General features: G+C 40.0%; 1 protein-coding gene across 3 annotated transcripts in view; it reads right to left on the reverse strand.

The window, feature by feature from the left end:
- Positions 1-14,735, reverse strand: part of wnk4a (WNK lysine deficient protein kinase 4a) — a 143,742-nt gene that overhangs the window by 17,662 nt on the left and 111,345 nt on the right. For all 3 annotated transcript variants that reach the window (XM_061932134.2, XM_061932133.2, XM_061932135.2), the window contains exons 15-16: positions 11,531-12,222; positions 1,586-1,658 (exon numbers count right to left, since the gene is read on the reverse strand). In XM_061932134.2, the coding sequence (XP_061788118.1) occupies positions 1,586-1,658; positions 11,531-12,222 (765 nt within the window). The remainder of the gene's footprint in view (positions 1-1,585; positions 1,659-11,530; positions 12,223-14,735) is intronic.

Raw genomic sequence — 14,735 nt, forward strand, 5'->3', positions numbered from 1 at the left:
AATTAAACGCTTTGAGGTAAAAAAAAAAAAAAAATGCTAAAAAAGCTAGCATGCTAATGTCAGCATAATTACATGCTAACATTAGCGGCATGCGTCAAGTACCAAAATTAAACGCTTTGAGGTAAAAAAAATTAAAAATGCTAAAAAAGCTAGCATGCTAATGTCAGCATAATTACATGCTAACGTTAGCGGCATGCGTCAAGTACCAAAATTAAACGCTTTGAGGTAAAAAAATAAAAAATGCTAAAAAAGCTAGCATGCTAGTGTCAGCATAATTACATGCTAACATTAGCGGCATGCGTCAAGTACCAAAATTAAACGCTTTGAGGTAAAACAAAAAAAATGCTAAAAAAGCTAGCATGCTAACTTGGCATTTGTCAAGTACCCAAATATCTGACTTCTGGTGTATACCTGTAAAATTAGCTAAAAAAAAAAAAAAAAAGATAGCATGCTAATGTTAGCAAGCTAGCAATTCGTCAAGTAACAAAATACATGACTCCAGTGTATACCTGAAAATTTTGCTGAATAAGCTAGCATGCTAATGTTAGCATACTTACATGCTAACGTTAGCAGCATACGTCAAATACCAAAATTAAACGCTTTGAGGTAAAAAAAAAAAAAAAAAATGCTAAAAAAGCTAGCATGCTAACTTGGCATTTGTCAAGTACCAAAAATATCTGACTCCTGGTGTATACCTGTAAAATTAGCTAATGTTAGCAAGCTAGCAATTCGTCAAGTAACAAAATATATGACTCCAGTGTATACCTGAAAATTTTGCTGAATAAGCTAGCATGCTAATGTTAGCATACTTACATGCTAACGTTAGCAGCATGTGTCAAGTACCAAAATATATGGCTTTGACGTATATATACCTGTAAAAATAGCTAAAGAAGCCGGCATGCTAACTTTAGCGTGCTAACAACAAAATATCTGACTCTCATGAAAAATCAGCTAAAACAGCTAGCATGCTAACGTTAGCATGTGATTTGTAATATTTGATGGCGTGCCATATAGTCGTGGTCCCCAACCACCGGGTCCCGGCCTGGTACCGGTCCGTGGATCGATTGGTACTGGGCCGCACAAGAAATAAAAACATTAAAAAAAAATATATATATATATTTTAAAACATTTGAAAACATTTTTAAAACATTTAAAACAATTTCAAAACATTTTTAAAAAATTTAAAAAAAAATTAAAAAAAATTTTTGCAAAAGGTTTGGGGACCACTGCCATATAGCGTGCTATAAAAGGCCGCAGTGCCTGAGTTGTCCACTGGGTGTCCTCCACAGTCATCACAGTGAGTGGGGGTCCTCTCACTCTAACAAGAGGGTCTCTGTTCACAGTCTGTAAACACACACAGGTGTGGGAGGGGCCGCCGTTAACGAGCTACCCCGCACGCCCATTGGATGCCGCCGGCGGGCAGGGCCGCCACCCGCCGCCGCTCCGATTACGTGGGCGCTGCTTTGGGACGGAACATTAGCGCGGCGCCGCAGGTTACGCAATGGGCGGTGCTAAAGGAGGGCGAGCACAAACGTGCAGTTCAGAGCAAAAAAAAAAGAGTCTGTAAACAAATCCAGTTTCTTACCAGCAGGCGGCGACCCTTGTGGCGTTCTCACTTCTGCCGGAGCGCCGTGCTTCGGACTGCTGATGGGCGACAGCTGCGCACAAAACAACAGGAAGTCAGAACAAGTATTTCAAAGTAAAAGCTGGAGGGGAACATGAGGTCTGCCTGGCCTGGGCGGAGGTTTGCAGGGCAGATGCTAACTTTACTCTTAAGTCCCCCTCCAAACCCCGATTTCCTGACTTGTTGCTCCGATTCCAGATTTCCGCCCCCCAATCAGTTCCGGCTGCAACAACACTCCCAAGCGCTCTAATGAGCGTTGTTCACTCGCAACCAAGGAAGCTAACAAGTCAACAAACACCGCAAATTACTTTAAAAATGTCACTGGTTTGAGTAAAAAAACACATTTTTAGCACAGGTTAATTATTTCATTGTTTAAACACATGAGATCCAGCTGCAAAACACTCCGTGTCTCTTTGATATTTGCCCAATATGGTTAATTTGCGATGAATGACTGAAAAGGACTTCAAACATGTCACTGCATTAAATACAAAAACATTTGTCATCTTAGCCTCTGATTGTAGATCAACATTTGCAATAAATGTGACTGTTTTAATGCATCAATTAGGTCCAGCTGCAACAACACTCCCGAGCTCTTTAATTAGCTAACAAGTTAATAATCGCCGCAAACTACTTAAAAAATGTCACTGGCTTAAGTACAAAAACAAATTTTTAACACAGAGTCATTCTTTCATTGTTCAAACACATGAGATCCAGCTGCAATAACACTCTTTGATATTTACCTAATATTGTTCATTCGCGCCGAATGACTGAAAAGGACTTCAAACATGTCACTGCATTAAATACAAAAACATTTGTCATCTTAGCCTCTGATTGTAGATCAACATTTGCAATAAATGTGACTGTTTTAATGCATCAATTAGTTCCAGCTGCAACAACACTCCCGAGCTCTTTGATTAGCGTTGTTCACTCACAACCAAGGAAGCTAACAAGTTAACAAACACCGCAAATTACTTTAAAAATGTCACTGGTTTGAGTACAAAAACACATTTTTGGCACAGATTAATTGTTTCATTGTTTAAACACATGAGATCCAGCTGCAACAACACTCCGTGTCTCTTTGATATTTGCCCAATATAGTTAATTTGCGATGAATGACTGAAAAGGACTTCAAACATGTCACTGCATTAAATACAAAAACATTTGTAGTCTTAGCTTCTGATTGTAGATCAACATTTGCAACAAATGTGACTGTTTTAATGCATCAATTAGTTCCAGCTGCAACAACACTCCCGAGCTCTTTGATTAGCGTTGTTCACTCGCAACCAAGGAAGCTAACAAGTTAATAAACACCGCAAACTACCTAACAAATGTTACTGGTTTGAGTACAAAAACACATTTTTAGCACAGACTAATTAGTTCATTGTTTAAACACATGAGATCCAGCTGCAATAACACTCCATGTCTCTTTGATATCTACCCAATGTTGTTCATTCGCGCCAAATGACTGAAAAGGACTTCAAACATGTCACTGCATTAAATACAAAATCATTTGTAGTATTAGCCTCTGATTGTAGATCAACATTTGAAATAAACGTGACTGTTTTAATGCATCATATAGTTCCAGCTGCGACAACACTCCCGGGCTCTTTAATTAGCTAACAAGTTAATAATCGCCGCAAACTACTTAAAAAATGTCACTGGCTTAAGTACAAAAACACATTTTTAACTCAGAGTCATTCTTTCATTGTTCAAACACATGAGATCCAGCTGCAATAACACTCTTTGATATTTACCTAATATTGTTCATTCGTGCCGAATGACTGAAAAGGACTTCAAACATGTCACTGCATTAAATACAAAATCATTTGTCATCTTAGCCTCTGATTGTAGATCAACATTTGCAATAAATGTGACTGTTTTAATGCATCAATTAGGTCCAGCTGCAACAACACTCCCGAGCTCTTTAATTAGCTAACAAGTTAATAATCGCCGCAAACTACTTAAAAAATGTCACTGGCTTAAGTACAAAAACAAATTTTTAACACAGAGTCATTCTTTCATTGTTCAAACACATGAGATCCAGCTGCAATAACACTCTTTGATATTTACCTAATATTGTTCATTCGCGCCGAATGACTGAAAAGGACTTCAAACATGTCACTGCATTAAATACAAAAACATTTGTCATCTTAGCCTCTGATTGTAGATCAACATTTGCAATAAATGTGACTGTTTTAATGCATCAATTAGTTCCAGCTGCAACAACACTCCCGAGCTCTTTGATTAGCGTTGTTCACTCGCAACCAAGGAAGCTAACAAGTTAACAAGCACCGCAAATTACTTTAAAAATGTCACTGGTTTGAGTACAAAAACACATTTTTGGCACAGATTAATTGTTTCATTGTTTAAACACATGAGATCCAGCTGCAACAACACTCCGTGTCTCTTTGATATTTGCCCAATATAGTTAATTTGCGATGAATGACTGAAAAGGACTTCAAACATGTCACTGCATTAAATACAAAATCATTTGTCGTCTTAGCCTCTGATTGTAGATCAACATTTGCAACAAATGTGACTGTTTTAATGCATCAATTAGTTCCAGCTGCAACAACACTCCCGAGCTCTTTGATTAGCGTTGTTCACTCGCAACCAAGGAAGCTAACAAGTTAATAAACACCGCAAACTACCTAACAAATGTTACTGGTTTGAGTACAAAAACACATTTTTAGCACAGACTAATTAGTTCATTGTTTAAACACATGAGATCCAGCTGCAATAACACTCCATGTCTCTTTGATATCTACCCAATGTTGTTCATTCGCGCCAAATGACTGAAAAGGACTTCAAACATGTCACTGCATTAAATACAAAATCATTTGTAGTATTAGCCTCTGATTGTAGATCAACATTTGAAATAAACGTGACTGTTTTAATGCATCATATAGTTCCAGCTGCGACAACACTCCCGGGCTCTTTAATTAGCTAACAAGTTAATAATCGCCGCAAACTACTTAAAAAATGTCACTGGCTTAAGTACAAAAACACATTTTTAACTCAGAGTCATTCTTTCATTGTTCAAACACATGAGATCCAGCTGCAAAAACACTCTTTGATATTTACCTAATATTGTTCATTCGTGCCGAATGACTGAAAAGGACTTCAAACATGTCACTGCATTAAATACAAAATCATTTGTCATCTTAGCCTCTGATTGTAGATCAACATTTGCAATAAATGTGACTGTTTTAATGCATTAATTAGTTCCAGCTGCAGCAACGCTCCCGAGCTCTTTAATTAACTAACAAGTTAATAATCGCCGCAAACTACTTAAAAAATGTCACTGGCTTAAGTACAAAAACACATTTTTAACTCAGAGTCATTCTTTCATTGTTCAAACACATGAGATCCAGCTGCAATAACACTCTTTGATATTTACCTAATATTGTTCATTCGTGCCGAATGACTGAAAAGGACTTCAAACATGTCACTGCATTAAATACAAAATCATTTGTAGTCTTAGCCTCTGATTGTAGATCAACGTTTGCAATAAATGTGACTGTTTTAATGCATCAATTAGTTCCAGCTGCAACAACACTCCCGAGCTCTTTGATTAGCGTTGTTCACTCGCAACCAAGGAAGCTAACAAGTTAACAAACACCGCAAATTACTTTAAAAATGTCACTGGTTTGAGTACAAAAACACATTTTTTGCACAGATTAATTATTTCATTGTTTAAACACATGAGATCCAGCTGCAACAACACTCCGTGTCTCTTTGATATTTGCCCAATATAGTTAATTTGCGATGAATGACTGAAAAGGACTTCAAACATGTCACTGCATTAAATACAAAAACATTTGTCGTCTTAGCCTCTGATTGTAGATCAACATTTGCAATAAATGTGACTGTTTTAATGCATCAATTAGTTCCAGCTGCAACAACACTCCCGAGCTCTTTGATTAGCGTTGTTCACTCGCAACCAAGGAAGCTAACAAGTTAATAAACACCGCAAACTACCTAACAAATGTTACTGGTTTGAGTACAAAAACACATTTTTAGCACAGACTAATTAGTTCATTGTTTAAACACATGAGATCCAGCTGCAATAACACTCCATGTCTCTTTGATATCTACCCAATGTTGTTCATTCGCGCCAAATGACTGAAAAGGACTTCAAACATGTCACTGCATTAAATACAAAATCATTTGTAGTATTAGCCTCTGATTGTAGATCAACATTTGCAATAAATGTGACTGTTTTAATGCATCAATTAGGTCCAGCTGCAACAACACTCCCGAGCTCTTTGATTAGCGTTGTTCACTCGCAACCAAGGAAGCTAACAAGTTAACAAACACCGCAAATTACTTTAAAAATGTCACTGGTTTGAGTACAAAAACACATTTTTTGCACAGATTAATTATTTCATTGTTTAAACACATGAGATCCAGCTGCAACAACACTCCGTGTCTCTTTGATATTTGCCCAATATAGTTAATTTGCGATGAATGACTGAAAAGGACTTCAAACATGTCACTGCATTAAATACAAAAACATTTGTCGTCTTAGCCTCTGATTGTAGATCAACATTTGCAATAAATGTGACTGTTTTAATGCATCAATTAGTTCCAGCTGCAACAACACTCCCGAGCTCTTTGATTAGCGTTGTTCACTCGCAACCAAGGAAGCTAACAAGTTAATAAACACCGCAAACTACCTAACAAATGTTACTGGTTTGAGTACAAAAACACATTTTTAGCACAGACTAATTAGTTCATTGTTTAAACACATGAGATCCAGCTGCAATAACACTCCATGTCTCTTTGATATCTACCCAATGTTGTTCATTCGCGCCAAATGACTGAAAAGGACTTCAAACATGTCACTGCATTAAATACAAAATCATTTGTAGTATTAGCCTCTGATTGTAGATCAACATTTGCAATAAATGTGACGGTTTTAATGCATCAAATAGTTCCAGCTGCAACAACACTCCCGAGCTCTTTGATTAGCGTTGTTCACTCGCAACCAAGGAAGCTAACAAGTTAACAAACACCGCAAATTACTTTAAAAATGTCACTGGTTTGAGTAAAAAAACACATTTTTAGCACGGACTAATTAGTTCATTGTTTAAACACATGAGATCCAGCTGCAATAACACTCCATGTCTCTTTGATATTTACCCAACATTGTTCATTCGCGCCAAATGACTGAAAAGGACTTCAAACATGTCACTGCATTAAATACAAAATCATTTGTAGTCTTAGCCTCTGATTGCAGATCAACATTTGAAATAAATGTGACTGTTTTAATGCATCAATTAGTTCCAGCTGCAACAATGCTCCCGAGCTCTTTAATTAGCTAACAAGTTAATAATCGCCGCAAACTACTTAAAAAAATGTCACTGGCTTGAGTACAAAAACACATTTTTAGCACAGAGTCATTCTTTCATTGTTCAAACACATGAGATCCAGCTGCAATAACACTCTTTGATATTTACCTAATATTGTTCATTCGCGCCGAATGACTGAAAAGGACTTCAAACATGTCACTGCATTAAATACAAAAACATTTGTAGTCTTAGCCTCTGATTGTAGATCAACATTTGCAATAAATGTGACTGTTTTAATGCATCAATTAGGTCCAGCTGCAACAACACTCCCGAGCTCTTTGATTAGCGTTGTTCACTCGCAACCAAGGAAGCTAACAAGTCAACAAACACCGCAAATTACTTTAAAAATGTCACTGGTTTGAGTACAAAAACACATTTTTAGCACAGGTTAATTGTTTCATTGTTTAAACACATGAGATCCAGCTGCAACAACACTCCGTGTCTCTTTGATATTTGCCCAATATAGTTAATTTGCGATGAATGACCGAAAAGGACTTCAAACATGTCACTGCATTAAATACAAAAACATTTGTAGTCTTAGCCTCTGATTGTAGATCAACATTTGCAATAAATGTGACTGTTTTAATGCATCAATTAGGTCCAGCTGCAACAACACTCCCGAGCGCTTTCATTAGCGTTGTTCACTCGCAACCAAGGAAGCTAACAAGTTAACAAACACCGCAAATTACTTTAAAAATGTCACTGGTTTGAGTACAAAAACACATTTTTAGCACAGAGTAATTAGTTCATTGTTTAAACACATGAGATCCAGCCGCAATAACACTCCATGTCTCTTTGATATTTACCCAATATTGTTCATTCGCGCCAAATGACTGAAAAGGACTTCAAACATGTCACTGCATTAAATACAAAATCATTTGTCGTCTTAGCCTCTGATTGTAGATCAACATTTGCAATAAATGTGACTGTTTTAATGCATCAATTAGGTCCAGCTGCAACAACACTCCCGAGCTCTTTAATTAGCTAACAAGTTAATAATCGCCGCAAACTACTTAAAAAATGTCACTGGCTTAAGTACAAAAACACATTTTTAGCACAGTCATTCTTTCATTGTTCAAACACATGAGATCCAGCTGCAATAACACTCTTTGATATTTACTTAATATTGTTCATTCGTGCCGAATGACTGAAAAGGACTTCAAACATGTCACTGCATTAAATACAAAAACATTTGTAGTCTTAGCCTCTGATTGTAGATCAACGTTTGCAATAAATGTGACTGTTTTAATGCATCAATTAGTTCCAGCTGCAACAACACTCCCAAGCTCTTTAATGAGCGTTGTTCACTCGCAACCAAGGAAGCTACCAAGTTAATAAACACCGCAAACTACTTCAAAAATGTCACTCGTTTAAGTACAAAAACACATTTTTAGCACTTTCTTCATTCTTTCATTGTTGAAACACATTAGATCCAGCTGCAATAACACTCCCTGTATCTTTGATATTTACCCAATATTGTTCAAAATGACTTCAAACATGTCACTGTATTAAATACAAAAACAAATCAAGAACACTTTGACAAAAGCCTTTTTTTTTTTCATTTCGGATCAACATTAGCAATATAGCATTGATTTGTTCCAGCCACAAGAACACTACACATCCCTCTTTAATTAGCATTGTTCGCTAGCGACGGAGGAAGTTAAAAAGCTAATAAACATTTGAAAATACTTTAAAATGTCACTGATTTGAATACAAACACATTTTTAGCACAGAGTATAGATTCATTATTTAATTTTTTTATTTAGATCCAGCTGCAATAACACTCCCTGTCTCTATTTCCTGTGTAGATACAACTCTTTCAGAGGGTGTAAAGCCAACGACTTAGCCTCTGATTGTAGATCAACATTTGCAATAAATGTGACCGATTTATGCATCAACTAGTTCCAGCTGCATTAACATTCTCTGTCTCTCTTTAATTATAATTGTTTGGTCGCAACAAAAGAAGCTGACAAGCTAAAAACACTGAAAATCATTTTAAAATGTCACTGCCAATAATATAAAAACAATAACTGTGACTGTTTTAATTCCTCAATCAGTTCCAGCTGCAATAACACTATCTGTCTCACTTTAATTAGAACTGGTTGCTAGCGAGAAAGTAAGCTAAAGAGCTAATAAACACTGAAAATTACTTAAAAATGTCACTACTTTAAATATAAAAACAACGTATGTAATAAAAGTGACTGTTATAATTCCTCAATCAGTTCCAGCTGCAATAACACTATCTGTCTGACTTTAATTAGAACTGGTTGCTAGCGACAAAGTAAGCTAAAGAGCTAATAAACACTGAAAATTACTTAAAAATGTCACTACTTTAAATATAAAAACAACATATGTAATAAAAGTGACTGTTTTAATGCCTCAATCAGTTCCAGCTGCAATAACACTATCTGTCTCACTTTAATTAGAACTGGTTGCTAGCGACAAAGTAAGCTATAGAGCTAATAAACACTGAAAATTACTTTAAAATGTCACTACTTTAAATATAAAAACAACATATGTAATAAAAGTGACTGTTTTAATGCCTCAATCAGTTCCAGCTGCAATAACACTATCTGTCTAACTTTAATTAGAACTGGTTGCTAGCGACAAAGTAAGCTAAAGAGCTAATAAACACCGAAAATTACTTAAAAATGTCACTACTTTAAATATAAAAACAACATATGTAATAAAAGTGACTGTTTTAATTCCTCAATCAGTTCCAGCTGCAATAACACTATCTGTCTCACTTTAATTAGAACTGGTTGCTAGCGACAAAGTAAGCTAAAGAGCTAATAAACACTGAAAATTACTTTAAAATGTCACTACTTTAAATATAAAAACAACGTATGTAATAAAAGTGACTGTTTTAATTCCTCAATCAGTTCCAGCTGCAATAACACTATCTGTCTCACTTTAATTAGAACTGGTTGCTAGCGACAAAGTAAGCTAAAGAGCTAATAAACACTGAAAATTACTTAAAAATGTCACTACTTTAAATATAAAAACAACATATGTAATAAAAGTGACTGTTTTAATGCCTCAATCAGTTCCAGCTGCAATAACACTATCTGTCTCACTTTAATTAGAACTGGTTGCTAGCGACAAAGTAAGCTAAAGAGCTAATAAACACTGAAAATTACTTAAAAATGTCACTACTTTAAATATAAAAACAACATATGTAATAAAAGTGACTGTTTTAATGCCTCAATCAGTTCCAGCTGCAATAACACTATCTGTCTAACTTTAATTAGAACTGGTTGCTAGCGACAAAGTAAGCTAAAGAGCTAATAAACACTGAAAATTACTTAAAAATGTCACTACTTTAAATATAAAAACAACATATGTAATAAAAGTGACTGTTTTAATGCCTCAATCAGTTCCAGCTGCAATAACACTATCTGTCTCACTTTAATTAGAACTGGTTGCTAGCGACAAAGTAAGCTAAAGAGCTAATAAACACTGAAAATTACTTAAAAATGTCACTACTTTAAATATAAAAACAACATATGTAATAAAAGTGACTGTTTTAATTCCTCAATCAGTTCCAGCTGCAATAACACTATCTGTCTCACTTTAATTAGAACTGGTTGCTAGCGACAAAGTAAGCTAAAAAGCTAATAAACACTGAAAATCACTTTAAAATGTCACTGCCATTAATATAAAAACAATAACTGTGACTGTTTTAATTCCTCAATCAGTTCCAGCTGCAATAACACTATCTGTCTCACTTTAATTAGAACTGGTTGCTAGCGACAAAGTAAGCTAAAGCGCTAATAAACACGGAAAATTACTTAAAAATGTCACTACTTTAAATATAAAAACAACATATGTAATAAAAGTGACTGTTTTAATTCCTCAATCAGTTCCAGCTGCAATAACACTATCTGTCTCACTTTAATTAGAACTGGTTGCTAGCGACAAAGTAAGCTAAAGAGCTAATAAACACTGAAAATTACTTAAAAATGTCACTACTTTAAATATAAAAACAACATATGTAATAAAAGTGACTGTTTTAATGCCTCAATCAGTTCCAGCTGCAACAACACTCCCTGTTTAATTTTTTTTTTTTTTTTAATCATTTAACATTGTTCCTTTGCAGCAAAGCCAGCTAACCACTTAAAATAAGTTCTAAAATGTCACTGCATTAAATACCAAAAACAAATCAAGGAAATAAATGAATTAATTTAAAAAACATTTTATCTCCGAGCCAAAGCTGCGATTGGTCAGCTTCTACGTCTTTACTTCCTGTGTGGGTGTGACTCTTTCAGAGGGTTTCAAGCCCACTTTGGCAAACAACTTCTACTCTGACTTCAGATCAGCATTAGCAACACAAGTGACCGTTTCAACGCATTGATTAGTTCCAGCCGCAACAACACTCCACTATTAGCATTGTTCACTCGCATGCTAACAAATATAGAATACAATATCGCCGTTGTCAAATGCACAACCAGCATCAGCATTAGCATTAGCATTAGCATTAGCATTAGCATTAGCATTAGCATTAGCATGGTCATGATTGGCCTGATGCTAAAGCAGCTAGCGTAAGACTCACCGTGCTTCCCGGGCTGTCGGCGGGCGAGGGTGAAAGATCTGACGAGGACGTTAAACCGGACACTTGGGATGGGACCAGAACCAGGTCTGGGAAAGGTCCGAGGCCATCCTCAGGCAGGTTGGAGGGGGTGGAGGTCTGCAGAGGAGTGGAGGTCCATCCCGGAGAGAGTCCGTCCATCGGGGGCGTGTTCTCCACACTCTGGGCCGGTGGACCGGCTGCGGGGTAAGGCACTTCCTGCGGGGGGGTCTGGTAGTACGGGTAGTGCTCCGGTTGGAAGCCCGCATAGGAGGAGGGCATCCCCTGGGCGGGCACGCCGGAGGGCGGGATGAAAGAGTGCGCCATGCTCATCGCCATGGAGATGACGTTGGCCAGGGAAAAGAGGGGCTGGCTGGCCGGGGGCCACATGCCGGGGTGGCGGGGCACAGGTGGGCTCTCGCTGCCGCCGCGGGGGTCGGCGAGGAGCTTCGGCGAGCCCGGGGCCGGGTCGGGAGCCGACGGGAAGGTGGGGCTGCTGGCCACCCGGGTCAGGGGGGCGTGGAGGCCTGCTAGTCTCGGGGAACCCGGAGAACCCGGAGAACCCGGAGAACCCGGGTACTGGAAGGGGAAGTGGGCGTTGGCTATGAAGGGTAGGTGGTAGTGCGGCTGGTGCGGCAGGAGGTGCGCAGGAGGGGGCTGGTACGCAAGAGGAGACCCTGGAAGACACACAAGCCATGGACAAAAAAGGAGTCAAGAACCTGACAAGGATTTAGGAGAAGTTCCCCTGAAGACACGCAGTCTTCCTTCCTTCCTTCCTTCCTGACGTACACCGTGTGGGACATTCATCTCCGCCTGCAGGATTAATGGCTCTCCTCCTCCGCAAACACACACATTTTGTTCCCGGCTCTACTCGGACTTGAGGAAGACCAGACGGGACTTGGCCCTTCTGGGACTGATTTGGAGATGATGGAGGGTTGGGGGGGGGGGGGGGGCCTTCAAAAACAACAATGACTCCAAAGTTGTGAGCGGTGAGGCAAGAAGGCGAGGAGGCAAGAAGGCAAGAAGGGAAGGAGGTAAGAAGGCAAAAAGGCAAGGAGGCAAGAAGGCAAGGAGGCAAGAAAGCAAGAAGGCAAGGAGGCAAGAAGGCAAGAAGGTAAGGAGGCAAGGAGGCAAGAAGTCAAAAAGGCAAGAAGGGAAGGAGGCAAGAAGGCAAGAAGGCAAAAAGGCAAAAAGGCAAGAAGGCAAGAAGGCAAGGAGGCAAGAAGGCAAGGAGGCAAGAAGGCAAAAAGGCAAGAAGGCAACAAGGCAAAAAGGCAAGGAGGCAAGAAGGCAAGAAGGCAAGGAGGCAAGAAGGCAAGGACGCAAGAAGGCAAAAAGGCAAGAAGGCAAGAAGGCAAAAAGGCAAGAAGGCAAGGAGGCAAGAAGGCAAGAAGGCAAGGAGGCAAGAAGGCAAGGACGCAAGGAGGCAAGAAGGCAAAAAGGCAAGAAGGCAAGGAGGCAAGAAGGCAAGAAGGCAAGGAGGCAAGAAGGCAAGGAGGCAAGAAGGCAAGAAGGCAAGGAGACAAGAAGGCAAGAAGCCAAGAAGGCAAAAAAGCAAGAAGGCAAGGAGGCAAGAAAGCAAAAAGGCAAGGAGGCAAGGAGGCAAGAAGGCAAGAAGGCAAGAAGGCAAGAAGGCAAGAAGGCAAGAAGGCAAGGAGGCAAGAAGGCAAAAAGGCAAGAAGGCAAGAAGGCAAGGAGGCAAGGAGGCAAGAAGGCAAGAAGGCAAGGAGGCAAGGAGGCAAGGAGGCAAGAAGGCAAGAAGGCAAGAAGGCAAGAAGGCAGAAAGGCAAGAAGGCAAAAAGGCAAAAAGGCAAGAAGGCAAGGAGGCAAGGAGGCAAGGAGGCAAGAAGGCAAGGAGGCAAGGAGGCAAGGAAGCAAGAGGCAAGAAGGCAAGGAGGCAAGGAGGCAAGAAGGCAAGGAGGCAAGGAGGCAAGGAGGCAAGGAGGCAAGGAGGCAAGAAGGCAAAAAGGCAAGAAGGCAAGGAGGCAAGAAAGCAAAAAGGCAAGGAGGCAAGGAGGCAAGGAGGCAAGAAGGCAAGAAGGCAAGAAGGCAAGAAGGCAAGAAGGCAAGAAGGCAAGAAGGCAAAAAGGCAAGAAGGCAAGGAGGCAAGGAGGCAAGAAGGCAAGAAGGCAAGGAGGCAAGGAGGCAAGGAGGCAAGAAGGCAAGAAGGCAAGAAGGCAAGAAGGCAAGAAGGCAGAAAGGCAAGAAGGCAAAAAGGCAAAAAGGCAAGAAGGCAAGGAGGCAAGGAGGCAAGAAGGCAAGGAGGCAAGGAGGCAAGGAAGCAAGAGGCAAGAAGGCAAGGAGGCAAGGAGGCAAGAAGGCAAGGAGGCAAGGAGGCAAGGAGGCAAGGAGGCAAGAAGGCAAGGACGCAAGGAGGCAAGAAGGCAAAAAGGCAAGAAGGCAAGGAGGCAAGAAGGCAAGAAGGCAAGGAGGCAAGAAGGCAAGGAGGCAAGAAGGCAAGAAGGCAAGGAGACAAGAAGGCAAGAAGCCAAGAAGGCAAAAAAGCAAGAAGGCAAGGAGGCAAGAAAGCAAAAAGGCAAGGAGGCAAGGAGGCAAGGAGGCAAGAAGGCAAGAAGGCAAGAAGGCAAGAAGGCAAGAAGGCAAGAAGGCAAGGAGGCAAGAAGGCAAAAAGGCAAGAAGGCAAGAAGGCAAGGAGGCAAGGAGGCAAGAAGGCAAGAAGGCAAGGAGGCAAGGAGGCAAGGAGGCAAGAAGGCAAGAAGGCAAGAAGGCAAGAAGGCAGAAAGGCAAGAAGGCAAAAAGGCAAAAAGGCAAGAAGGCAAGGAGGCAAGGAGGCAAGGAGGCAAGAAGGCAAGGAGGCAAGGAGGCAAGGAAGCAAGAGGCAAGAAGGCAAGGAGGCAAGGAGGCAAGAAGGCAAGGAGGCAAGGAGGCAAGGAGGCAAGGAGGCAAGGAGGCAAGAAGGCAAGAAGGCAAGAAGGCAAGGAGGCAAGGAGGCAAGAAGGCAAGAAGGCAAGAAGGCAAGGAGGCAAGGAGGCAAGGAGGCAAGGAGGCAAGAAGGCAAGAAGGCAAGGAGGCAAGGAGGCAAGGAGGCAAGAAGGCAAGAAGGCCTCTGCTCTGCTTTGCATTAGGGGGACACTTCATTAGGTACACATGCAGGACTTGCTATGGAATGACATCATCTCATGAAGATGTTTAAATGAAATCATCTCATAAACATGTTTAAATGACATCA

Source organism: Nerophis lumbriciformis, linkage group LG39 (assembly GCF_033978685.3).
Source record: "Nerophis lumbriciformis linkage group LG39, RoL_Nlum_v2.1, whole genome shotgun sequence".
Lineage (NCBI taxonomy): Eukaryota > Metazoa > Chordata > Actinopteri > Syngnathiformes > Syngnathidae > Nerophis > Nerophis lumbriciformis.